The sequence below is a fragment of the Pelobates fuscus genome, chromosome 2 (assembly GCF_036172605.1).
Source record: "Pelobates fuscus isolate aPelFus1 chromosome 2, aPelFus1.pri, whole genome shotgun sequence".
Taxonomy (NCBI): domain Eukaryota; kingdom Metazoa; phylum Chordata; class Amphibia; order Anura; family Pelobatidae; genus Pelobates; species Pelobates fuscus.
Genome location: NC_086318.1, coordinates 15,334,272 through 15,362,230, shown reverse-complemented (window position 1 = coordinate 15,362,230; position 27,959 = coordinate 15,334,272). Strand labels below are relative to the sequence as shown.

The 27,959-nt window shown below is 42.5% G+C and overlaps 1 protein-coding gene across 1 annotated transcript; it reads right to left on the bottom strand.

The window, feature by feature from the left end:
• Positions 1-179: 179 nt before the first annotated feature.
• On the bottom strand, positions 180-27,037 carry SLC35F6 (solute carrier family 35 member F6). The gene is made up of 6 exons (XM_063440785.1): positions 26,686-27,037; positions 7,028-7,100; positions 5,823-5,994; positions 2,948-3,160; positions 2,658-2,768; positions 180-1,302 (listed from the first exon to the last, which is right to left on the bottom strand). Exons 1-6 carry the CDS (start codon positions 26,760-26,762, stop codon positions 845-847), a joined length of 1,104 nt encoding a protein of 367 aa, XP_063296855.1. The 5' UTR covers positions 26,763-27,037; the 3' UTR covers positions 180-844.
• Positions 27,038-27,959: the final 922 nt, after the last annotated feature.

Here is a 27,959-nt window from a genome sequence, read left to right as displayed (position 1 = left end):
AAAATAGTCACATAGGGTTTCTGAATCAGCTTTTTTTGGCCTTAAATTTGAAATTCACTTTGAATTAACTTGGAATTTGTGACATTTTTCATTTCAATAATTACTCATGAAATGATTTTCAAATGGAACTATTTCACTTCCTTATTTCGTCAGAACAAACATAGAAAAAGCTACAATCATTATCAACATTAGGAATTTAATGGAGGGAATGCAAGACAAATAGATATAAAAGGCAGAAGGGCATGCTTTGGCGATGTCAGCAGGGTAAGCATCTCACAAGGTCTGGGAATGCATGTTACACCCAAATAAACGTATTGATTTTTACTTTTTCAGCCCTCTGTGTTCACATCTACACATGTTTGATGTATCTGTAACCCCATCAATTATTTGCAATGATATATGTTCCCTTTTGATGTGCTTTACACTGGGGTCACCTCGTCGGCATTACCAGTGGTGCAAAATATTCATTCACAGTGACCTTAATGAACCCAATGTATGTGTGAACAGAACACCAATAGGTGCCCTAGACTTTCCTCAAATTAGATAAAAGTAATTTAAAAAGTGTAAAAAAAAACAATAAAATCTCCTTTATAAAGGACCAACAACATTGTATGCTTCCCAGTATCCATGGTAACTTCATGTCATGTAGAGTTCTCAACCATTTGTTAACTTTCCATAATACTTCAACCATTGTGAATCCAAAAAATTACTGTGATAATCGAAGAAACACATTTAGTGTCAGCTGGGTCAGATAGACAATGTTGTGTTCTTCAAACAATATTTTAACATTTTAAGAGTCCTGAACATAATTGGTTCATGTCATCTCTCTCTGTCTAATTTAAAATCAAGTTGCTGCATTGATGGCTGCCTGATCTTCATTCAGCAGTCTCTCAGTCTCTTCACTTTGTTCCCGACATCTTCCACACATCAGGGGTTTATGAAGGCCATTGTAGAGAGCAGTTCCCACCAAGAGAACAACAAAGCCTAGGATCTGAAGAGCGTGGAACTTCTCCCACCCCACTGCAAGGCTGACTATCCAGATAACCACTGTCCTGAGGCTGTCCAAGACCATACGAGTGGTGGCACTTATTTCCTTTGTCACACTGATGCCAGCAAAGTTGAAAAAAGCAATACTGCTGATGTTTCCGAGCAAGGCTACAATAATCAGCGGCTGGTTGCCCATCTGGCAGAAAGCATCCAAGGAATCTTCCAGGACTTCCCGATCATTGTTGCTGAAGCTACTTGCTGGGATGTAGTAGAATGGAATTAGTAGCAACGTGAGGATAACAAACCCAAAGAAACCTGAAAAGCATTGAATATAAAACAACAAAAACAGAATTATAAATGAAAAATAACTGAATGAATGAAACTTCTCATAATGTTAGACTGAAAGCAATTCCTGAGATTATAGAATTATATAGCTGGACCCCATGGTACGCAAGGAGCAGGGGCAATAAAATAAGATATGGTAAATGTGAAAATAGTCACCAGAGGGAGAAATATCTGCTTTGTTCTCTATACATTGCAGTGACATGGCTGTATATATGTTAAACTGTAGGAACTGGAACAGCCTCCCTTTAGAATACACACTATACTCGTCCAGATTTCGATGGTTAATGAGGAAGTCATATTCCTAACTGATGAGTCACTGCAAGTGAGTTTGTCTTTAGGTGCTAGCAATGCCACATTTCTACCAAACCACTCGATATTGGTTTACCACAAGCCAGGGGGGTATATGTCTCTTTGCACAATAACCACTTCAGTTAGCTTTAGTGGTTATGGTGCACAGAATGTGCGTTTAACATGTAATTATATTATGACGTTTGTAATTGAACCTACACACGCAGAGACATTAATAATCTTAAATTAACCCTTTCACTGCTGTGGGTTGAAACAATAAAGTGTTTCTTAAACTTAAGTACAGATATAAACCTCTATACCAGGGATGCCCAAAAGTTAGAGCGCCAGATGTTTTAAAACTACAAAGGCATGCAAAGCATCATGGGCATTATAGTTCTACAACATCTGGGTATCTACCTTCTGGGCAACCCTGTTCTATACTACAGACATGTAAATATAATAAATCGTGGTTGCACACTTCCCATAAACATCAGTGACACGGAGGCATCTGTGCCTTGCAGAGGATATTCGTAAAAGTGACCAATGAATCCACCTGTGTAAGAGCTAAGATATCCTGAGATAATCATCTGTTAGTGGATCCTCAAGACAGGTGCAGGGTTCTCCAAATTCCGTCCCTCCAGATGTTGCTGAATCTCTCATGAATCTATTTCATTCAAAGAATCGTAGGAGCTGTATTTCCGCAACATGTGGAGGGCAGTAGTTTGGAGAACCCTGTTATGGACCAATGGTGGCCAAATGATAAACTCCGTCTGGCAAAACATCTGGGGCATTAACAGATGTACAACATATGATATCCTACTTTTTTAAGACACTTGCTATTTGTCGCATTAATCAAATATGGGGCAAATATCCAAGTTATTTTTTTGTGCATGTATAAAATATTTTCTTTAGCTAAATACATCCTATAATTTCTAACTGGAAGAAAGCAAAAGAGCAACGAATCCAAAATGTTTACTATGTTTAGTTCTGCATTCATTACTTTATCGCAAACTTACTATCTTGATGGAACTACTCACCCTCAGTGCCTACAGCTCGCAACGGGTGGACATTATGCTTGTAGACAAACTTCTCCTCTAGAACCATCTGAATCGATACAATCACTTGAGCCATGATGATAAGAAGGTCTCCTGATAGAGTTAGATTACATTTATAGAAGGCTTCAAAATCTGATATTTTAATTATTATAGTTATTCTTAAATTAAAATGTAAAACATTTTGTTTATCATTTTTTTCAGAACTTCTGCTTTTTCTAGCTGAATGTAAAAAAAACTCAGTAAATTATATAAAACATAATGTCAACAATTACCTGTAATAACATTACTGAGACTTTTCCCACTGCTAGGACCACTCAGTAAGTCAGCCAGTCCGACAACCACTAGGCCTCCAATGGTGACAACGATTCCAATCCATTGACTGCACTCCAGCTTCCGGCCCAGGAAAGCCACCGAAAGAAGTCCGGTGAAAATGATAACTGCGCCTCGTAACATCTGGAAGCTTGAAGCACTGGTCATATTGAGAGCTATAGAAAGGTAAAAGAATGATAGAATCAGTTGCTTAGTAAATGTACAGTTTGGCTCTATAACATGAACACATTTCAGCCAATTATAATTGTCCTTTTTTATTATTATAAATTACCCATGAGATACTGAACAGACCCACTGAATCTTGACTTAATGAAAAGAACAAAAGCTTTGTTTAAAATTGGAAATAAAAACATTTTAGTTCCGAATTAAGTAAATATCTGGCATCAGGCGATACATTGCGTCAATAAAGATTATAACTATATAGATATGTGAGTAGAGGTATACAGCACAATGGAAATATTGTTAGCTTAACGTTGAAATAACTAGTTACAACTGCAGCTCCATATTGAGTCATATTAAGATGATTTCCAATCAGAAGTAGCTGCTCTACTTCTTTACTCTGGTATCTGCTCTAAGAGGTCTGGCAATTCCTATTTTGACATGTGAGTTTTAAAGCAATTTAAATGGACTAACAGAGATCCAAATAAGCCAAGTAACCATTGGCACACAAGTTAAACATATTTTGAAAGGTTACTCCAAAAAACACTGTTTTGGTTACAGTAGCTCTAAAACTTACCTGGTTTGGATTATCATCAACAGACGCCTCTCCCCCTCACTGGAGGCCAGAGAGTGAGGGCAGGGAGTACAGACTGAAGGGAGGACAGTGGGATGACAGAGGGAGGCTGTGCTACCATTGTCTGTCTGGTACCAGAATACTGTGCGTGCTAGCATCAGATGCAAATTGTGCACAGAATTGACATTAGTCAGCCTGGAACTCTTATTCTGGGCTGGCTAGTAGGAATGACTCTGCTGGAGGTGGCGTTACACCTTGTCATGCTTACCTATTCCAGGCGCTTTCTCTCACCACTCCGGCATTGATTCGGAAGCCGCACACTGCTCATGTGCGTCTATTTATACATTATCTAGCGTTGCACGAACAAAGAAGCAATCCACTGGCCTTGTGTCTTCTGTTGATCCTCTATGACATGGTCCAATCCTTATGAAGCCATGAGTATATAAAACCTGGCATTCTCTTCCCAACTCTTTCAGTCACATAGTCACCATGGCCACGTTATAGATGTGAAGTGGTCATGGTGCCTGGATTATGTACGAATATCCGTATTACCGGACCTTACAGTGACCTGCCTTAACGTACGGATGGCAGAGAGATCAGGCTCAACAAGGTCAATGGTAGGAGAAATAATAAGAAACATTAGACAAGTCAAATATCAGGAATATTAGATACAGAATAAATAAACAAACAATCCAATATCAGTAACAGTGTGGTTCTTGTTCGGCACAATAGTTAGTTTATGAAATTTCTGATCTCCTGTTACTGACATTGGATTGTTTGCCATTTATTCTGTATCTGATATTCCTGATATATGGCTTGTCTAATGTTTATTTCTATTTCTCCTACCATTGACCTTGTTGAGCTTGATCTCTCTGCTCTAGTTAATTTATGCAAGTGGGACATACCATCAACGTGTATAGATGTACAGTGGAACCTCGGAACTCGAACTTAATCCGTTACAGAAGGCTGTTCGAGTTCCGATCTGTTCGAGAACCGAATCAACATTTCCCATAGGAATTAATGGACATTTGATTAATCCGTTCCAGACCCCGTGGGGATAGGCAACTGTTCTTCTGGCATTACATACAAGAGCATATAAAATGGCTGTACAGTATCAGGTTCAAGATATCTAATACCCCTCTTTCCTCTGCTTGTATCCTTATGTCCGCAGTCCCTCTTTCCTTACTCGTGTCCTTCTCCTCATATTTTCCTCTTTCTCCTTGCATAATACAGTCATTCTGTCTATATCCCTTCACCCTTTACTTGTGTCCCTCTGCCCATAGATCTTCATCCCTCACGTGTGTCCCTCTGTCCTCCGGTTTTCCTCTTCCTATATTCCTCGCTCTCCCTTTACATAGTCCATCTGCCCATATTTTCTCATCTCACACTTGTATCCCATGCTTTCCCACACTTGTGTTCCTCTGTGAATGCCGCTTGATGTGTTCGGGTACCGAGTATCGTTCACGTACCGAGACATATTTTTAGCAAAACTTTAGTTCGACTTCTGAATTGTAGTGAAAGGGAACATTCGAGTTCTGAGGTTCCACTGTATCTTGTTTGGGTAACCTGCAAATAAGGTGGTGAAGTTCTTTAAGGTGACTTTTTGCCATATCTCTTTGAGGGCAGTGTCCTTTTTTGTTTGAGTGTTGGAATGACATACGTTTGGAGGCTTGACACTGATTAATTCCCTATTTATTATCTACATAATCTACATCCTCTCTGCTAAGTCCCTTGCCATGCACTGTTACTACCAGCATTTATAAATTATCAGCGTTACAGTTATAGAGAGGGGATATTTGACAAGTAATTTTCATGCCTGCTCAGTGATGTTTATTTATTTAAACCAGAAGTTACAGGTATCAACAAATTAAATGTAGATTAAGTAAAATTCCCTTACTGTCTGTTTCTTAATAATAATGCTTAAGAATAATGTTTTCCATATATTGTTAAATTAGAAATAAAATGCATTGTTTAACTTTTGTCCATTAGAACAATAGCTGTTACGGATCTTGTGATAGCGCTAAGTGGGTACATTGAATGGTTTACCTGTGACTATGACATACTTGCGCACAGATTGTACTTACCCACATACATGATGCTAGTTCCAGTCATGTCACATAAGGCTGGTGGAAGAAAAAGCCAGGAGTTGAATGGTTGTGACGTTGAAACTGTGGGCTCTGGAGATCTTCTATCTCTGAATACCAAGATATAGAATACAGCAAGACAAGACAGCTCTCCTAAGAACATCCCAACAGCCTGGAACACAAACCCAAAACATGAACCTTTCAAGGTTAAACTTAGTTAGTTCGTTTTTTAATCTAGACAGATATGTAAGATCGTTCACAGAAGCAATCAAGAAGAAGTGAGAAGATTCTAAACATGGAGTAATCACCATGGTACAAACAGAATGTTCTTGCTGATTCCGGTAGTTTCCAGCAAATTGACATCCTCTGTTTTTCTGTACTATAGTTTACAAAACCATCCGCATTAAACATTCTCTTATGGCATTCGACCATAGCCTGAATTCTAAAAAAAAGCCCATTCTCAACCTAAATTCTCCGTCCAAATACCTCCATGTCTTTGTACTACCATTTGTCTCCAAACTCCTTGAGATAGATACTAGGCCAGGGATAGGCAACCTTCGGCTCTCCAGATGTTGTGGACTACATCCCCCATAATGCTCTTACACACATAATGCTGGCAAAGCATCATGGGAGGTGTAGTCCAAAACATCTGGAGAGCCGAAGGTTGCCTATCCCTGTACTAGGCTAACTAACTTCCTTTAATTTCTCTTTCTAATTGATGCACTTCTCATTTCCGCACTCATCACTCTGTTGTTATAGCTCTAACCAACATAAACAATTATTTCGTTGCTGCAAAATCCAAGAGTCACTACTTTTAATTCTTCTAAAGTTATAACAATTAAACTGCTCACATAAGCTATGCATATCCAAGCTCACATTTTCTGACCATTGAAACTGTCTCTGCAGCACAGTGTGCAACCCATCACAGACAAGGTGACCAGACCCACCATGTTTTCTAGTATACATATCATATATAAATATTGATGGGCAGCACATGAAAAGGGTTGCCCTGTAATATGTAGAATTCAGAAGCTGGTGTATACGATTACGCAAATAAGCAATGAAGAATCCAACGGAATATACATTACACATACTGCAGGACAACTGTTTTCCTGAGTTTTCACAAATATAATGACATTATTTGTGTCCCGGTAAACTTGGTGGCTCTGGGCACCCTGGTCACAGATCCCCTTTTTGTTACTCACTTGTAAGAATGGATGCTGGAACTCGTGGGACTCCGAACCTTTGCATCCTTTGGCACTGAAATTATCTGCCCACCTGCAGGACACATACATGTTTATAGTGACATGCCAACATCTTTCTATATGAATGACAACTGTGCACGTAGAAAGGACATGCAGCATTTAAACAGCAAAAGTCATAGGAAATCAGTAACAATTGGACTTTATTTACTGCTAGCAATTTACTGATCTCCTTACAATGCAGAGAATATCACTATCAGCTCCGGGTTACCAAGCGGCAGTGTACACCAATCAGATTCATTATCACCGTACAGTGTACATACAAAGACAATGCAACACATCTGGCCTCTGATCAGACATACAGTAACAAGTAATAAAATATACTATAAATAAAAACATATTTAATTCAGGGTAAAATGGAAAAATTCTCTATCTCACTATAATTACAACCTGGCTAGTTGTCACTAATTACATTTTGGTATTCAGTTAATAAGCCCCACAGTATGAGGAAACACAATCTGGGTTATTCTCTAAAATCTAAATTACCCCGGTCATGATTACCAAAACTAACTGGCACCATCCAGGTGGGCATTCCGGTTACAAAATCCAGGGATTGCTCTCGAGATTTGCCAATGTGCGGATTTTGCAATACAGCCTTGGAATTATATTGAATGTAAATCGGATTTCCTCCTGTCCCGGATTTGCTGATATCCCACATCTAGGGCCACCAGTGACAATGTCCCCATAATGCATGATAGTATTGTTAGCTTTGCTCACACTCCATGGGGGTTTTAACATGGCTCTGAACATGTGGAGCTCAAGGCAAGGTTTGTCAGTCAACCTGGTGTGCAATCCGCTTTTCAAATGGCCCTGCTCGTTTTCAGGGACGTCACAACTGCACCACCCTCTTCTCAATATTTGGAAAAAAGTGACAGAGCTACATATATGGGGTTAACATTGTGGCCTTAAATAACAGCAGGACATGTTTAACAGAAGTAGATACAAAGATATAAAATTAGGGGGGAAGTAGACAAATGTCTGGTTTGTATTAGATAAGAAAACTAGATGTTTTTAACGACTTAAACCAACAAGGGTTTTACTCACTAAACAGTAAATTGGGCTAAAACAGCAAAATGGCATTCAAAACATATATAGTGTTCATTTCTTTTAGTAAACATAACCACGAGAATTGTGAAATACTGAGCAGAACTGGCGTTTTGAACTTGTAACTTTAAATCATCCTTCTCTAAAGAAACAAACACTTTAATTCAGATCGGTGTAAATAGTAATTAGCCGTCTCAGCAGAAACAATGGCTGCTAATAAACCTGTATTTCGTGGTAGCGGGTGCTGTGACCCGCCATAGAGCGTGGAGCCTACTGGAATGTACCTGACAGCTGACTGCGCACGCCGGCCGGCTCTAACATGTCTCAAACATGTCCCATCTCACTGGGTAACACACCACTAACCTGACTGCTTCTAAGGGCCTGTTTACCAAATGGGAATTGTGGAAAATTGACAAGAGAATTGCAAATTGCAAGACAAAGGCATGAAGATTAAAAAAAATAGCTGAATTGGATAATTGTTCTAAACCATGTATATGGGCCTAAAATGTAAACTCCTTTATTTATCTTCCACAATACTCAGTTTGCTGAAAATTCCATTTTGTGTAATTTAGAATCATTGAACATAGAAACATAGAAACATAGAATGTGACGGCAGATAAGAACCATTCGGCCCATCTAGTCTGCCCAATTTTCGAAATACTTTCATTAGTCCCTGGCCTTATCTTATAGTTAGGATAGCCTTATGCCTATCCCACGCATGCTTAAACTCCTTCACTGTGTTAACCTCTACCACTTCAGCTGGAAGGCTATTCCATTTATCCACTACCCTCTCAGTAAAGTAATACCTCCTGATATTATTTTTAAACCTTTGTCCCTCTGATTTAAGACTATGTCCTCTTGTTGTGGTAGTTTTTCTTCTTTTAAATATAGTCTCCTCCTTTACTGTGTTGATTCCCTTTATGTATTTAAATGTTTCTATCATATCGCCCCTGTCTCGTCTTTCCTCCAAGCTATACATGTTAAGATCCATTTAACCTTTCCTGGTAAGTTTTATCCTGCAATCCATGAACCAGTTTAGTAGCCCTTCTCTGAACTCTCTCTAAGGTATCAATATCCTTCTGGAGATACGGTCTCCAGTACTGCGTACAATACTCCAATACAATACTTATCCACATTAAATGTCAATTGCCACAACTCTGTCCATTTTTCTAGTTTACCTAAATCATTAGCCATTTGGCTTATCCCTTCTGGAACATCAACCCTGTTACATATCTTAGTATCATCAGCAAAAAGACATACCTTACCATCAAGACCTTCTGCAATATCACTAATAAAAATATTAAAGAGAATGGGTACAGATCCCTGAGGTACCCCACTGGTGACAAGTCCAAGCTTTGAATATACTCCATTGACTAGAACCCTCTATTGCCTGTCACTCAGCCACTGCCTTACCCATTCAACAATATTGGAATCCAAACTTAAATATTGCAGTTTATTGATAAGCCTTCTATGTGCAACAGTGTCAAAAGCCTTACTGAAATCTAGGTAAGCAATGTCTACTGCACCACCCTGATCTATAATTTTAGTTACCCAATCAAAAAAATCAATAAGATTAGTTTGGCATGATCTCCCTGAAGTAAATCCCTGTTGTCTCTGATCTTGAAATCCATGTGTTTTTAGATGTTCAACAATCCTATCCTTTAACATGGTTTCCATCACTTTCCCCACTACTGAACTAAGGCTTACTGGCCTATAGTTGCCCGACTCCTCCCTACTACCTTTCTTGTGAATGGGCACAACATTCGCCAACTTCCAATTGTCTGGGTCTACTTCTGTTAACAATGATTGGTTAAATAAATCTGTTAATGGTTTTGCTAGCACACCACTAAGCTCTTTTAATAGCTTTGGGTGTATTCCATCAGGTCCCATTGACTTATTTGTCTTTACTTTTGACAGTTGAAATAGAACCTCTTCCTCTGTAAACTCACGTGTAATAAATTACTAATTTATCCTTTTTCTTAACTGAGGTGCCTTTCCCTCATTTTCATCTGTAAATACCGAACAAAAATATTCATTGAGGCAGTCAGCTAGACCTTGAACGTGTAAGACCGGATAGAGTAAGTTGACTGGTCACTGCTGGAGAGGCCACATGCCTTTAAGATTGTAATCAGTTTGCTAGTATTCATAAAGCACTATCAAACACCGATCAGCCACAACACTAAACCCACTGACAGGTGAATTGAATAACAATGGTTATATCGTTACAATGGCACCTGTCACTTGGTGGGATATTAGGCAGCAAGTGAACAATCAGTTCTTGGATTTCATGTGTTGGAAGCAGGAAAAATGGGCACTAGAAAAGATCTGAGTGACTTTGGCAAGGGCATCTTCAAAATGGCAAGTCTTGTGGAGTGTTACAGGTATGCAGTGGTGCAGTGGTTAATACCTAACAAAACTGGTTTATGGAAGGATAACCGGTGAACCTGTGTCAGGGACTTGGGCGCCCAGGGATCATTGACACACTCGAGAAGCGAAGCCTAGCCCGTCTGCTCTGATCACACAGAAGAGCTACTGTTGCTTACATTGCTGAAAAACGTAACGCTGGTCATTATAGAAAGGAGTCAGAACACACGGCGCATCACAGTTTGCTGCATATCTTGCTGCGTTGCTCTAGACTGGTCAGAGTGCGCATTAGGACTCTTGTTCACCTCCAAAAGCTCCTTCAATGGGGACATGAGCATCAGATCTGGACCATGGAGCAATGGAAGAAGGATGCCTGGTCTGATGAATCACATTTTCTTTTAGAACATGTGGATGACCGGGTGCAGATCTTACTTTGACATGTACCACCTACCTAGCGATTGTTGCAGACCACATACACCCCTTTAGGTCAATGGTGTTCGCTGGTCACAGTGGTCTCTTTCAGCACCCTGCCACACCGCAAAACTGTTAAGGAATGATTTGAGGAACATGACAAAGAGTTCAACATGTTGCCTTGTCTTCCAATTTCCTCAGAATCCGATTGAGCGCCTGTGGGATGCGCTGAACCAACAAATCCGATCCATGGAGGACCCACCTCACAACTTGCAGAGGATATGCTGCTATTGTCTTGGTGCCAGATACCACAAGATGCGTTCAGAGGTCTTGTGGGGTCCATGCCTCAGTACATCAGGGCTGCATAGGCAGCACAAGGGGGACCTACACAATATTAGTGTAGGTCCCCCTTGTATACACTGTTGTGGGAGATCAGTGTATACTGTAGCACTATCTTTCGGAAACTCTAACAGTCTGTGTTAAACACATTCATTCCATTGGTAACACAAGCCTTACTAGACAATATTTCAGTGTCAATCATGTTCCCCTACTAGACTGAAAACATACTCCAAAAAAGTAAGGAAGACATTTAAAAGTATCAGTTAAATGTTTTTACAAATATCTAAATTGTGAATTTTGGAGAAGTGAAAGGGGAATTCAAAGTCCTAGCTCTAAAAGCTGAATTGGAACAATTCTCTAATTCTGCTATTTTTTCAGTTTCTTCCACTTTAGCCCCAATATCTGTGTGTATACTTGTCAGTCTGTCACTTTCCACATTTAGTGAATACAAACCCTCTATATAGAAATTAATATGTTGTGTCTTAAGCCTTAATGAAAGAGTTAAAAAGAGTTAAAGGGACACTATAGTCACCTGAACAACTTTAGCTTAATGAAGCAGTTTTGGTGTATAGAACATGCCCCTGCAGCCTCACTGATCAATCCTCTGCCATTTAGGAGTTAAATCCCTTTGTTTATGAACCCTAGTCACACCTCCCTGCATGTGACTTGCACAGCCTTCCATAAACACTTCCTGTAAAGAGAGCCCTATTTAGGCTTTCTTTATTGCAAGTTCTGCTTAATTAAGATTTTCTTATCTCCTGCTATGTTAATAGCTAGACCCTGCAAGAGCCTCCTGTATGTGATTAAAGTTCAATTTAGAGATTGAGATACAATTATTTAAGGTAAATTACATCTGTTTGAAAGTGAAACCAGTTTTTTTTTCACGCAGGCTCTGTCAATCATATCTAGGGGAGGTGTGGCTAGGGCTGCATAAACAGAAACAAAGTGATTTAACTCCTTAATGACAGTGAATTGAGCAGTGAAATTGCAGGGGCATGATCTATACACTAAAACGGCTTTATTTAGCTAAAGTAATTTAGGTGACTATAGTGTTCCTTCAAAACAATATGGTTTGAAATGTGGTATTCAAACACTCCACTTGAAAATAAATGATCCATCAGAAACAAGTGTGTCATAGATATGTCTAACCTTAATATGCTCGGCTAGCCTTAAAGGTACAGCAGATATAGAGAGTGTGTGAATAGGAGCACGCTCAGAATGCTTAGCAAGGGTTTAGATTTCATTATTCAAGGTCAGAAACTAGATGATAATAATAATACCTCCCAAGTGTCATTTTACCGGTGGGAAAGTGCCAATTTTGGGCCCCAAACCCTTTGTCCCTCTTTCATTGGAGCTTAAAATGTATAACACAGCTCCACAGCAATAATACTCCCAGTAATGGGTCTGAGTGTATAACAGAGCTCCACAGCAATAATACTCCCAGTAATGTGTCTGAGTGTATAACAGAGCTCCACATCAATAATACTCCCAGTAATGTGTCTGAGTGTATAACAGAGCTCCACAGCAATAATACTCCCAGTAATGTGTCTGAGTGTATAACAGAGCTCCACAGCAATAATACTCCCAGTAATGTGTCTGAGTGTATAACAGAGCTCCACAGCAATAATACTCCCAGTAATGTGTCTGAGTGTATAACAGAGCTCCACAGCAATAATACTCCCAGTAATGTGTCTGAGTGTATAACAGAGCTCCACAGCAATGATACTCACTGTAATGTGTCTTTAAACTACATTGACTGAGGAATCGGTGTATGTAACTAAGATCCTTGTTTTAAATGATATTTTATTATGTAAATTGGTATCAGTGGGTCAATAAGTCATTTAATATAACCCAGAAGAGACCTGTCCCTTACACTCCTCCCCTAAACTCAAAGTACCCTGTGTTATTAAATGTTGTGGGGTGTGATATTAGATGCTAATTATTATAATCACACTGTCAATATGGAGTTAGGAATCTGGTTTTACGAGTTCAGCTATGAGTGCGGCTGACTCCCCTAAGATTTAAAGCCCAGTAAAACCACGAGGAGTGTGATATGTGCTAAGTGCAGCCGTCTGTCACAATATCCCACTCATGTTACAGAAATGTATCTGCTCTGTGAAGCTGATAGTGTAATTCTAGCTAAATATTACCCTGCCGTCACAGGGACTGATAACGAAATATCATATAAACACAGACTGGGCCTTGCACTGTGTTTACAGCCCTGCTGGTTACACCGACAATCTGTACAACCTTGTAAACACACACTGCCACATACACGCAGCTAATGACTGGGAATCTCGGTACGCACAGTCAGACGAGAAAACAAGTGGCTGCCAGTCGCAGTTATAAAGCAAATTGCAGGAGGAACAGGCACTGTGCTTTCTTTGTTTATTTTTAAGACAGACTTTTTTTTCTCGCTGTTTTTCTGTTCCTTTAACCTTTTCCTATCTGAATGATATGTAATTTCACAGCCAACTCTTTATCATGTATTCCATTTCTAAACTGAGGATTCTGGGATCCCTGTTTGTCATTCGCGTCAGTACAGCGATCGCAGGCCCAATTTCAGGTTCCTGTCCCATTGTCCATATTTAGTTCCCTGGTGTCCCGCATCTGGGGCGTTCAACACAGATTTACATACTTTTCCCATGATTCCTATCTCATAGCAGGTAAACGCTGGAGATTATGGCCTCCTCTCCATAATCAGTCAGATTAATCACTGCTTTACTTATCATGGATCAGATGATGCAGATATGTTAACGTTGTTTACACCCCAGCATACAGTTAATTCTAATAACAAATAAAGCAATGAATGCAGGCTTTCCTATGACTCTTTCATTACTGATAGAGAAGTGGAAAAAATACCATTAGGTGTATGACGTGAGCAGCTGAACATAAACATTTCCTGAACTAAATATTCACTTTCTGCCTCTACAGTTAGACTAGTAATTAGCTCCAGTCACAATGAGGAATCACATAGTCAGGGTTTTTGACAATTTTCCTCCAGCGAGACGGCATGATCAGGACGGGGAACCATGTGCACCTTGAGTTACCAGCCCAACATCTGTAGACTTTATAGGACTTTACTTACTAACTGGAAAAAATTGGAAAAAACCAACACATGTCTTATTGTGTGAGATTCTGTATTCAGGACGGTCACATTACTTGAAATAAAACAACAGCCATTTTAATTAGCGTAATTCTGTATGACATCACAGGACACTTCACCAGATGTTACATAACATCACAGGGATTGACATGAGAGAAAAAAAAAAGAGAACAAAATAAAGATTCGAAAGGGGAAACTTCCAGGCTCTCTGCCAACCAACCAATCATACTAGCTTGCTGAGGGCAGGATGTGCAGGGGGCCCTGAGAGCAGCGAGAGAGCCTCTAATGATGCACGTACGCTACACTTCTTGGGGACAGTTTCCTTTGTCCTCAAAAGCAGCCAGTAAACAAAGTTGGGAGAGAACACAAAAAATCAGGACCGTCCCATTGTACCCTGTGTGTGTTTGTGTCAGTGTGTCAAAATGTGTATAGTTTTGTGTCGTGTGTATACTGTCTATATCAGTGTGTGTCATTTTATGTATACTGTCTCAATGAGTGTGAGTATAGCTGTGTGTCATTGTGTGCATTCTGTCTCAATGAGTGTGAGTATAGCTGTGTGACATTGTGTGCATTCTGTCTCAATGAGTGTGAGTATAGCTGTGTGTCATTGTGTGCATTCTGTCTCAATGAGTGTGAGTATAGCTGTGTGTCATTGTGTGCATTCTGTCTCAATGAGTGTGAGTATAGCTGTGTGTCATTGTGTGCATTCTGTCTCAATAAATGTGAGTATAGAAGTGTGTTGTGGCGGACCGCCTGGTACCTCGACTGGGTACCTCCGCCAAACACGCTTCATAGCTGTCACCGGGACAGACCCTAAGCAGCTGCAGCTTGGCTGGAGTCTAGCCGTCTCTTCCCACCATGGATCCGAGTCCTGGATCCAGCTCTCAGTGATCAAAAGCTCTCCTCCAGGCAATCACATGACTAATTCGCCACAAATTAGATCCCATTGAGGCAGCATCACAACTCTCAACCAATGTGTAATCTGTCAATTAAAACATGTAAAAAGTTGGAATAGGTATTGTGCTCACCTTGTTCAGGGCCTTACAGTCCTGGCTCTGAGGTATAATGTTGTGTCAATTTTGTGGGGATGGCACAACCCCTATGAAGATTTGTTAAGATCCAACTGACTTTAAAAGAATGCTGGGGGGCGGGGCCTGACCGCTGAGCCGAGTGGACGCGGGCAGCAACAGCTCCTGAGCAAACGGACAAATACTCGCAGAATCTGCCAAAAACAATACCCAATCCGGGCCCTTGAATGCTGCTACCGAGCTGGGGACATCGAGATCTACCCATCGACACCTCAAACGCGGATATCCCGCTCGGCGCCGACATGCGGCCTACTCACATGGGCGGCATGGGAGAGACGGCCGCTCTTCCGCCGCTTCCATACCCGGCTGACACACTGCTGAGCCCACGTTCCCCCCCCTATAGACCGGCGGGGGTTATCCCGGTCCACATTCCACAGGGCCACAGGACCCTAAAAGCCTCCGCGACTACCTGCATCCCTTACTCACCCACCAAGATGGCGGCTGCTGCCCGGGCTGCTGGGCCTACACCCACCCAATCTCTACTGGCGCGACAGGCAGGCGTGATCCCCCAAGAGGACCGCATAACAGCAGCCTTCGACCATTTCTGGACACAGCTGTGGGCCACACTGGCTCGGAACCAGGCGACTACAACAGTCTCTCCACTACCCACTACCTCGCATGCACACAAACCGGCTCCCATACGCACAACTATGCCACAGACCGGTGCGAAGCAGCAGAGGAGATTGAAGGCTATGCCCAGACCACGCATTCAACGCAGCCAGCCTGGGTCCCGACATGCCATGAGACCCCCCACACACTGCCACCCGCTATCCAAGCCGAAGCGACATACTTGGAGAGCCTACGCTCAACCCGCGGCCAGCGGAGATGGGAGGATGACACAACGCATAGGCCACCCAAGGACACGCACAGCCGCCACTGATACCCAGAAGGTCTTTACCCCTGCACCGAGAGAACAGGGTGTGACACTAGCCTACAGATTTACATTGGGAGCGAAGAGGCCGACTTGCCGCCAAGCCCAGACCCCCTCCACTCAAGGTACTCACGGAGGACTGGGGGGCGGTGGCAGAGCCCCACCAGCTCACTTGACCGACGACATCAAGGCTCCATGGGACTCTTTGGACAGCACATCGCTCCTGCCAACCATGGGAGTTGGCTGACTTTCGCTGCTGTGCTGCGGGTGGGACTGCTGCCACGCCACCACTTCTATGCAGCTACAGTGGACTCTGCCTTGTATTATTGTTTTGTGGTGGCCCCCTGAGTTAAGGTACCATTGAGAGCTGGCTGACGTGTGCCATGCAGAATTAGCAATTAAAGGCTCACTTACAATAAGATTTAACCAAATCTACACTAAACTACAGCCTTAAGAAATGCCCAAAATGTTACCAACAAGTGTTATTTAGATGCGATGTAATATAATGCTATCCTAATCATTTCTATGTCTAGCTAGCCATGCAAGCTGCAAAACGTATACCTAGTTAGTTAATTCTCTTTCGACAGCTCCTGTACAGAGTAATAGGTATCAGACTCGACTGAATAGCTTAAGTTACATTATACTGAACCTAGCCTGCCTACAATATAAAATTGTGCCTGTTATTCTTATCCTTCTAATATGTTTTTTTTTTTTTTTTTTTATATACCTGTGATATACCATTCTGATTCAACTGTGTCATACATTTGCCCATACTGATGAACAGCCATGCAGGAAACCATTTAAAAGCTTGTAACCAGCTAGGATAACATAAGCTACTAACGTGTAATATTATCTTGTATCATACCTATATTAAGGAATTTCTTTAGTTACCACAAGCCTGTTCATACCGCTATAGAAAAGCTATCTTATAATCTAAAGTATGCCTATAGCATGATGTAAGCTCGTTTATAATTATAAAATTAGTGCATTGTACTACAATACCCTAATGCTTTCTATGTCACTCACTCTCTGTTTTGAATGTGCATGCGGATTGCCTTTGGGGTACCACGTGCCTGATTGTTATCACCATATGCACTGCAAAAATAAAGAATTCAAAAAAAAAAAAGCTCTCCTCCAGAGAGGATAGCTGTATAGCAGTAATTGTAGCAAGCATAGCATTCCCCCCCACACATTAGCTGAGACTTAATGCTGGGAGTAGATCAGGCCCCAGGGAGAGTACGCATTTTAGCGGACAGGAGCACAAGTATGAGTGTGGGATGGATGATGCATGATTGGCTATATGCTACATGTGGGAGTGTGAGATGTGAGGAAGTGGGTGGTGACAGATCACACTGACCTCAGTGCCACTTAGGAGCCGGGCCAGCAACAAGTTTCCCGCCCACCCTCCCTTTGCTGCTTTGGGCCCGGGTGGTTGTCACAGCGAGGCAGGGCATGTCCTTGCCAAATAAGGGATGGTTTGGTAGATTAGATGAAAAAGGGGGTTAATGGCCGGGTCTCATCCTCCCCCTGTCTCTTATGGTGAACCTGGAGGAGGTACCAGGTTCGACGTGTCCCCACTGGGTTGTAAGTCGACCAGTGGGGAGCATTATGGTTGGGCCCCACCGAGTTGGTGGGGAGCCCTGAAAAGGAAGATGTTTTTATTATGCCGAGGGGGGAGGTGAGAGCCTTGGGGAAGTTAGATTGGCAAGGACGGTTTCTTTGGTTACTGTATGACTATATGCAAATTGTTTATGATAATTATTATTTTGTTATATGTTAAAGGAGTTATACAGTATTTGGTTGTGTTAATAAATGCTGTGGCCTGTTTTCTCCAAGAAGTTGTCTGTCGTTATTTGAAGGGGTAAGTTATGGTTTTCTGGGGGATGAAGGGAATGCTATACAATGCCCACTACGTACATACATGTTTAATGCAGGCAAGCACTCACAATTTATACACGCAGTAAACTCCTCCCTTGTGCCTGAGGGATAATTGAGTCAGGAACAGTACAAACTCAATTATCTCCAGGTACAGAAAAACATACAATTTTAAAACACCCCAAAAGTACCCCCCAGATCCATGGAAACCCCTCAAGAGGCACATCCCAGTATAGTACTGATCTGAGTGACCATCATATCCAAAAATCACTCAGATCGGTTCAGTGGTTCGGATTTTCCATGGAAGTCAACTTTTGACCAATCGCACACATGGTTTCTGCCCAAAATAGTTCCATAAGAAAAGTGGTAGCGTTCGGTCAATTTCGGGAGTCTAAAACCAAACAAAATACCAAACGTATTCCATAGCTGTTATGTAGAGATTGTTCACCTAATCCATGCGAACGATTTCACCGAACAGTGCTCTTCTAAGAAATGAACACAGACAATGATGGAAGTTCAGCGGTGTTCGCAATGTGGGGCTTTTGCAGCTTTTGCATGCCCTCCCCTCCTAACCCGGCACTTTTTGCCAAATGAAAAAAATTGTACACACTCTTTACACATGAAGCACTTCAGCCAGTGAACGTGTGCTAGGTGTGTGGTCTGTTCCTTTCAATATTTTTTCCCAGTCACACCAGAATCGCTTTGCAGTTCTGATCACAGTAGAGGACATTGCATGCATTTTCCCATGGGTAGAGATCGTGTTGATTTCTCAATATCTGTTTTTTTCCCAACAAAATCAGTTTTCAAAACTAACAAGGTTTGTAGTGATTTTTTTCACAATCAACAGATACCAGGCTGCCAGAGTCTTTTATTTATTTATTGATTAATGTATTGTGTTATTTCTATAATCAATAATAATGAATTTGTATTTGTGTGTAGGCTGCTGTAATGTGTGATATTTAACCACTTAATACCTGACTCAGCAGGATACCAAGTCTGTGCATGTCTTTCATCTCTTACTTAGTCCCGTGACATTTTAACCTCATAAACCCTCACATGACTATTGTCATCATATAAACTGACAGCTCAGCTCTCTTCAAGCAACGTAGAAATGAATTGCAACACAGGACGAGAGTGTGAGTCAGTTTACAATCCACACCGCACGGTTTACTGGACCACAAGTCAATTTGTCACAGTAATAAAGTAAATTAAACAAAAAAAAACACTAGAATAGACAATGAATAGTTTTATGTCAAAACAAGTGAAATGTAAAAATTTGTCTTCCATAGAGGCCGGATGGGAGACTTACATGCAGGGGCCGGATGGGAGACTGGCATGCAGGGGCCGGATGGGAGACTGACATGCAGGGGCCGGATGGGAGACTGGCATGCAGGGGCCGGATGGGAGACTGGCATGCAGGGGCCGGATGGGAGACTGGCATGCAGGGGCCGGATGGGAGACTGGCATGCAGGGGCCGGATGGGAGACTGGCATGCAGGGGCCGGATGGGAGACTGGCATGCAGGGGCCGGATGGGAGACTGGCATGCAGGGGCCGGATGGGAGACTGACATGCAGGGGCCGGATGGGAGACTGACATGCAGGGGCCGGATGGGAGACTGACATGCAGGGGCCGGATGGGAGACTGGCATGCAGGGGTCGTAGGGGAGACTGGCATGCAGGGTCCGGATGGGAGTCTGGCATGCAGGGGCCGGATGGGAGACTGGCATGCAGGGGCCGGATGGGAGACTGGCATGCAGGGGCCGGATGGGAGACTGGCATGCAGGGGCCGGATGGGAGACTGGCATGCAGGGGCCGGGTGGGAGACTGGCATGCAGGGGCCGGATGGGAGTCTGGCATGCAGGGTCCGGATGGGAGACTGGCATGCAGGGGCCGGATGGGAGTCTGGCATGCAGGGGCCGGATGGGAGACTGGCATGCAGGGGCCGGATGGGAGACTGGCATGCAGGGGCCGGGTGGGAGACTAACATGCAAGGGGCCTGATGGGAGACTGGCATGCAGGGGCCGGATGGGAGACTGGCATGCAGGGGCCGGATGGGAGTCTGGCATTCAGGGGCCGGATGGGAGACTGGCATGCAGGGGCCGGATGAGAGACTGGCATACAGGGGCCGGATGGGAGACTGGCATGCAGGGGCCGGATGGGAGACTGGCATACAGGGGCCTGGCATGCAGGGGCCGGATGGAAGTCTGGCATGCAGGGGCCGGATGGGAGACTGGCATGCAGGGGCCGGGTGGGAGACTGGCATGCAGGGGCCGGGTGGGAGACTGGCATGCAGGGGCCGGATGGGAGACTGGCATGCAGGGGCCGGATGGGAGATTGGCATGCAGGGGCCGGATGGGAGATTGGCATGCAGGGGCCGGATGGGAGACTGGCTTGTAGGGGTTGGATGGAAGTCTGGCATACAGGTGCCAGATGGAAGTCTGGCATGCAGGGGCTGGATGGGAGACTGGCATGCTGGGGCCGGATGGGAGACTGGCATGCAGGGGCCGGATGGGAGACTGGCATGCAGGGGCCGGATGGGAGACTGGCATGCAGGGGCCGGATGGGAGACTGGCATGCAGGGGCCGGATGGGAGACTGGCATGCAGGGGCCGGATGGGAGACTGGCATGCAGGGGCTGGATAGGAGAATGGCATGCAGGGGCCGGATGGGAGACTGGCATTCAGTCAGACCAGGCTGGAGCACTTTTTCTCTGGGCATCTCTGCCCCCTCTCCAGGCAGGACTGCCCATTTTGGTGGGAAAGTGTAGTTACTTCATGCCCGCTTAACCCGGTTTCCAATTCATAGGTCCCAGTGTTGGAAGGGAGACTGTAGTTCATGTTAGAATGTGATGTAACTCTGATAACTCAAAGTTGTTTTACTCTGAGCATTAAATGGTGAGTTAAATTGAATGAAAAAGAAGCTCAACAGAACTGTTACCTTTATTTCACTTTTATTAATTAGCTCACTGTCTGTGGGTCATTTAGTAAATCACAACTAATGAATGTTTGTAAATACATCCTGCAGTAATGAAAGGTCTGTATTCACACAGATATTTTGGGGTGCATTATATGAGAATTGGAATCATGCCCAGACTAGCCATTTTTATGCCAAGACCCAGACCGTAATTCTAAACATTGCCGGTTTTACTATGATAAATAAAGACTAGTCCTGTTTAACTCTTTATTTCCCCACAATATGTATTCAGACATGTATTCAGACATGGTTAGATGCGCAGACACTCCAGCATTGGGAGTTATGTGATTGGGATTGGGCAGAATAGGCGTGCCAAGCTGGCATCGAATCATGCCAGGCTCTCTGACTGTCGCCCTACTCAGGGTAGATCATGTGCATAATAATAATAATAATAATAATAATAATAATGTGCAGAGCTCTGCTGACCCACTCTCTGCATGGTCCTAGTGCCCTCTGCATAGCGTCTAATGACGCACTCGCAGACAGTTCCCCGGTGTCCCCCATCCAGGATCATAGGAGCAGTCCCTGAAATAGGGACTATCCTACTGAAAGTGAGAAAGTCTAGGGTCCTACAAGAGATAATTTCCATTTTGTATTGCAAAGCAATGTAAAAATTACATATATGATGTGATCTCTAAAATGTTTGATTTTTAGGTTTTCTCAAACTTTCTCTGTTATGGCTTTATTTATTGAAGGCTTTCTGTTAGAGTGATTTTGGATTTTATTGAGCATTGCATAAAACGATTAAATAGAAACAAAATGCTTAATATTTCTAAATAGATCGATACTTTGTACCCCACACTCTCGCTATTGTGACACTCTGTACCCCACAGTCTAGCTATTGTGACACTGTGTACCCCGCAGTCTAGTTATTGTGATACTGTGTACCCCACAGTCTAGCTATTGTGATACTGTGTACCCCGCAGTCTAGTTATTGTGATACTGTGTACCCCACAGTCTAGTTATTGTGACACTGTGTACCCCACAGTCTAGTTATTGTGATACTGTGTACCCCACAGTCTAGTTATTGTGAAACTGTGTACCCCACAGTCTAGTTATTGTGATACTGTGTACCCCACAGTCTAGCTATTGTGATACTGTGTACCCCGCAGTCTAGTTATTGTGACACTGTGTACCCCACAGTCTAGTTATTGTGATACTGTGTACCCCACAGTCTAGCTATTGTGACACTGTGTACCCCACAGTCTAGTTATTGTGATACTGTGTACCCCGCAGTCTAGTTATTGTGATACTGTGTATCCCGCAGTCTAGTTATTGTGATACTGTGTACCCCGCAGTCTAGTTATTGTGATACTGTGTACCCTGCAGTCTAGTTATTGTGATACTGTGTACCCCACAGTCTAGTTATTGTGATACTGTGTACCCCGCAGTCTAGCTATTGTGACACTGTGTACCACGCAGTCTAACTATTGTGATACTGTGTACCCCACAGTCTAACTATTGTGATACTGTGTACCCCACAGTCTAGCTATTGTGATACTGTGTACCCAGCAGTCTAGCTATTGTGATACTGTGTACCCAGCAGTCTAGCTATTGTGATACTGTGTACCCCACACTCTCGCTATTGTGATACTGTGTACCCTGTGGTCTAGCTATTGTGATACTGTGTACCCCACACTCTCGCTATTGTGATACTGTGTACCCCGCAGTCTAGTTATTGTGATACTGTGTACCCCGCAGTCTAGCTATTGTGACACTGTGTACCCCACAGTCTAACTATTGTGATACTGTGTACCCCACAGTCTAGCTATTGTGATACTGTGTACCCCGCAGTCTAGCTATTGTGATACTCTGTACCCCACAGTCTAGCTATTGTGATACTGTGTACCCCGCAGTCTAGCTACTGTGACACTGTGTACCCCGCAGTCTAACTATTGTGATACTGTGTACCCCACACTCTAGCTATTGTGATACTGTGTACCCCGTGGTCTAGCTATTGTGACACTGTGTACCCCACAGTCTAGCTATTGTGATATTGTGTACCCCACACTCTCGCTATTGTGATACTGTGTACCCCGTGGTCTAGCTATTGTGACACTGTGTACCCCGCAGTCTAACTATTGTTATACTGTGTACCCCGCAGTCTAGCTATTGTGATACTGTGTACTCCATGGTCTAGCTATTGTGATACTGTGTACCCCGTGGCCTAACTATTGTGATACAGTGTACCCCGTGATATAGCTATTGTGATACAGTGTACCCCACAGTCTAGCTATTGTGATACAGTGTACCCTGTGATATAACTATTGTGATACAGTGTACCCTGTGGCCTAGCTATTGTGATACAGTGTACCCTGTGGCCTAGCTATTGTGATACAGTGTATCCCGTGATATAGCTATTGTGATACAGTGTACCCCACAGTCTAGCTATTGTGATACAGTGTACCCTGTGATATAACTATTGTGATACAGTGTACCCCGTGGCCTAGCTATTGTGATACAGTGTACCCTGTGGCCTAGCTATTGTGATACAGTGTACCCCGTGATATAGCTATTGTAATACAGTGTACCCTGTGATATAGCTATTGTGATACAGTGTACCCCGTGATATAGCTATTGTAATACAGTGTACCCCGTGGCCTAGCTATTGTGATACAGTGTACCCCGTGATATAGCTATTGTGATACAGTGTACCCCGTGATATAGCTATTGTGATACAGTGTACCCCGTGATATAGCTATTGTGATACAGTGTACCCCGTGGCCTAGCTATTGTGATACTGTGTACCCTGTGATATAGCTATTGTGATACAGTGTACCCCGTGATATAGCTATTGTAATACAGTGTACCCCGTGGCCTAGCTATTGTGATACAGTGTACCCCGTGATATAGCTATTGTGATACAGTGTACCCCATGATATAGCTATTGTGATACAGTGTACCCCACAGTCTAGCTATTGTGATACAGTGTACCCTGTGATATAACTATTGTGATACAGTGTACCCCGTGGCCTAGCTATTGTGATACAGTGTACCCTGTGGCCTAGCTATTGTAATACAGTGTACCCTGTGATAGCTATTGTGATACAGTGTATCCCGTGATATAGCTATTGTAATACAGTGTACCCCGTGGCCTAGCTATTGTGATACAGTGTACCCCGTGATATAGCTATTGTGATACAGTGTACCCCACAGTCTAGCTATTGTGATACAGTGTACCCTGTGATATAACTATTGTGATACAGTGTACCCCGTGGCCTAGCTATTGTGATACAGTGTACCCCCAGTGTACCCCGTGATATAGCTATTGTGATACAGTGTACCCCACAGTCTAGCTATTGTGATACAGTGTACCCTGTGATATAACTATTGTGATACAGTGTACCCTGTGGCCTAGCTATTGTGATACAGTGTACCCCGTGATATAGCTATTGTGATACAGTGTACCCCGTGATATAGCTATTGTGATACAGTGTACCCCGTGGCCTAGCTATTGTGATACTGTGTTCCCAGTGGCCTGGCTATTGTGATACTCTCAGGGCACCTCAATTCTTATCTCGGAGTATACTGTCCCTTTGGCACACAGTACTAGAGTCTGTGTTTATGTAGGATTATCAATATGCAATCCTCAGGCAAATCATTAGTTTAGCTGATTCCAATGATGGCAGCAATACAACACCCCAGCTGGCATAGACTGTGATTCTTCTAAAGTATAATTAGCCTTATAGCTAGCTGAGCATCATGGCAATAGATAGAATGGCAAATACTAGCCATCACTGGCCTATAGCCCGAAAACACAGAATAAAATCCTTTCCACTATTGTTATATAGAGAGGATCATTTGTACCTCGACCAACGAATTGCGCATTATCTACACTGACCTCGTGGGGTAAGTGGTAAATCCCACTAAAAATAGTCACATGCAAAAAATACCTAAATTCAAGCTGCAGTTGCATTTCTCCAATGCACTGAGGAACCTTCAGAAAGCTTCATTTTAATACAATAAGCAGATTACTTTGCACAGAATGTGCTATATTCTGTTTCTGGGATGGGTTACAATCTCCACCGATCCCTTGCTCGGGGAATTCCATGTAAAAAGGGAATCATAGAGACTGCGAGCGACACGTCATTCAAGCAACGAAAGAAATCATTTTCCACTTTCTCCTCATTGAACTGATAAAAATTCACTTATTACAAATTTCCTGGACCATTCTAGGGTTATACTTCCCAAAACCAGGAAATATAAACCCATGAGTGGGAGCGGGTGCGATAGTGGTGGCTTTTTGCGTGACTGGTGATGGTAGCGCTCGCTGGGTTAGTATCAGAGAGTACATAGTACGTACAGAGCTTTGCCGGAGCTCTCATTCCCTGGAATATACTTACACAGCATTCCATGAAGCGTTTACATTTGTCTTTCCAGAGAATATTAATTGTGACAAGGGACAGACCCGCCAGATCCAGGGCAGTTGGGAGGTTTTCATTAAAAAAAAACTAAATGTCATGAACAAAAATGTAAAAACTCTTGTGATGTTGGAAAGTACGTTTCTGCGCCTCCCTACTTCAGAGGCTTCTTCAGCTGGTAACAAACACAAACTTCCATGATCCTCCCACATAACTCACAAGAGCCTAAACTGTTGACACCTGCAGAGCTCCCTCTATGCTTAGACTTGCTACAGACGTTCCGTCAGAACTTCGGAATAATAGGGAATTATATTAACCCTTTCATAGGAGCACCCATTTTGGCATACTATTTACAATTCATGTCAATGTTCCACTGCGAACCGCTATTAAATGCAAAATAGGAAATAAGCTTAAGAACAAATTCGTAATATTATCCATTATTATTATTATTATTATTATTATTATTACCACCACCTTCTAAATCTTATAATGCTTTACACATTGATCTGGCACTGCAATGGTTAATAGAACCCTTGTTTGTTTTATTTTGTCAGTTAAGGTAAGATGTGCCAAACTGAAAGTAAAATCCTTGTGTGTATTATTTCTGGTTTACCGATCAAGTCATCAAGAAATTCTCGTTATTAGCGAAAAAAAAGCAACAATCTCTAAATATTGTTACATTGTAATAGTTATGGATTATCTTATTACCCGCGTTAATATTTTTTAAATCACAATTTCTGACTTAAGACTTGGCGAGGGACATGAAAACCTTTGTCCAAAACACCAGCCTTGAGAATTCGCCGAGTTAAACAGTTCTTCCAGTTCGGCTGTTTTGACGTAAAATTTGAAATTCCTCTGTCACGTCTCCACAGTTTATGCTTCGGTGAACAAAACTCCCAAAAAAGCCTGTGTTTCTTCTGCCTCGCCATACGGGAGAGATCACAATAAATACAATGCAATTAACCGCTTCATGACCAAAGACACGCAATAATAATAATAATATGTTCACCGTACCCTGGTCATGACGGAGTTAAGATAAACACGATAAAATAATTCACACTGATACAAAAAAGGAAGTGGAGCTTGCCTGACCAGCAGTGAAACGGTTAAATCTAGCTCCTTCCCTGCCTCATTACTACGAGGAAAACAACAATCTGTGTGGGAACGTACTTAGCTGACAGCGTATTGATGGAGCCAGTGACTAGCATCATCCCTGCCAGGATCAGCTGGTACGAAGTCCACGCCATGTCTCTGCGCTGCGCACGGTGGTTGTGGTGGCCCTGGGGTCCCTGCGGCTGGGCTCATGTAACTGTGAGAGCCGGCAGGACTGCTTCTTGTCACAGATTAAATACACTGACTGGAAGCCCTGTTTCCTGTACTATGAGCCCATAAAATCATGTGATCTGCTAGTCAGCTGAAGCCGGGGAGGGAGTGTGTACATTGTGTGTCATCGCACAGGCCTTTAGGAAGTGGCACAGCACAGAGCACACCAGCTGCGGCCACACGCGTGCCTATCCGTACCCCTCGCCATGCTAGAGTCAGCACATGCTGACTGCGGCAATCAGTAAACAAGGATTGTCACTCATTCACAAACAGGAACTGAATTTCTTCATAATTTTACACAAAATCTCTCCAACCCTGCGGCTCTCCCCCGTCCTCCCCCTCAAATTACTTCCTCATTTTCTGATTTCATCGTTCTCCCCATTGAATAAACAGCTTTAATCTCAGCTTCCCTGTGCAGGGCTGCAGATATATAGTTTTATTCTGACGGGGAATAAAGTGCTTGAAATTGGTTACTTCTTTTCAAATAGATTTAATTAATGAGATCATTTTATAATAACAAAAATAACTCTAACAATGAAAAATAAAATACCATATATGTTATACATAAAAAGAATAAATATCAATGTATCCAGTCCATATGTAAATCAATGATGAAAGTATTGTACAGGCACTTTATAGTCAATATTCATTGTGATAACATACTGGTATGAATGAACTATGTGATTAAATTGCGATGTTAATGAGTAAAGCAAAAAAAATAAAAAATAAAATTGAGAGAGGGGAGGGAGAGGGGGGGGGGGGAGGAGGGGGGGGAGGGGGCAGGCAAAGGAAGGAAAAAAAGGGGGGGGGGAAGTGCATCAATAAACCATAGCTTTTTTCAACATAAATGTTGATGACTCTTATGAATTCTAGTATACATAACATGACACAACAATACCTAGATAATCGCATAATAGAATAGCATTTTTTGTGGTCAAACAACTTTCCAAATAAATGTCTTTATACAAGCAATCAAAACCTGTAAAATTGTTTAGAAATGCCCTAAAATATATTTTAAAAAAAAGGCAAAAATGATTTCAAGAGACTATAAAATACATATGTAGAAGTTACAAGACTTTCCTTTTTCACTTTAGATTATTTTATTTTATTTTACTTTATTT

Excerpts from the sequence above, each read along its gene's own strand:
- SLC35F6 (XM_063440785.1), bottom strand. The coding sequence starts at position 26,762 with ATGGCGTGGACTTCGTACCAGCTGATCCTGGCAGGGATGATGCTAGTC. Across the intron at positions 5,995-7,027 it reads TCCAGCATCCATTCTTACAA|GCTGTTGGGATGTTCTTAGG; the intron begins GTGAGTAACAAA and ends TTTGTGTTCCAG. Across the intron at positions 1,303-2,657 it reads GCGAGCTGTAGGCACTGAGG|GTTTCTTTGGGTTTGTTATC; the intron begins GTGAGTAGTTCC and ends AATGCTTTTCAG.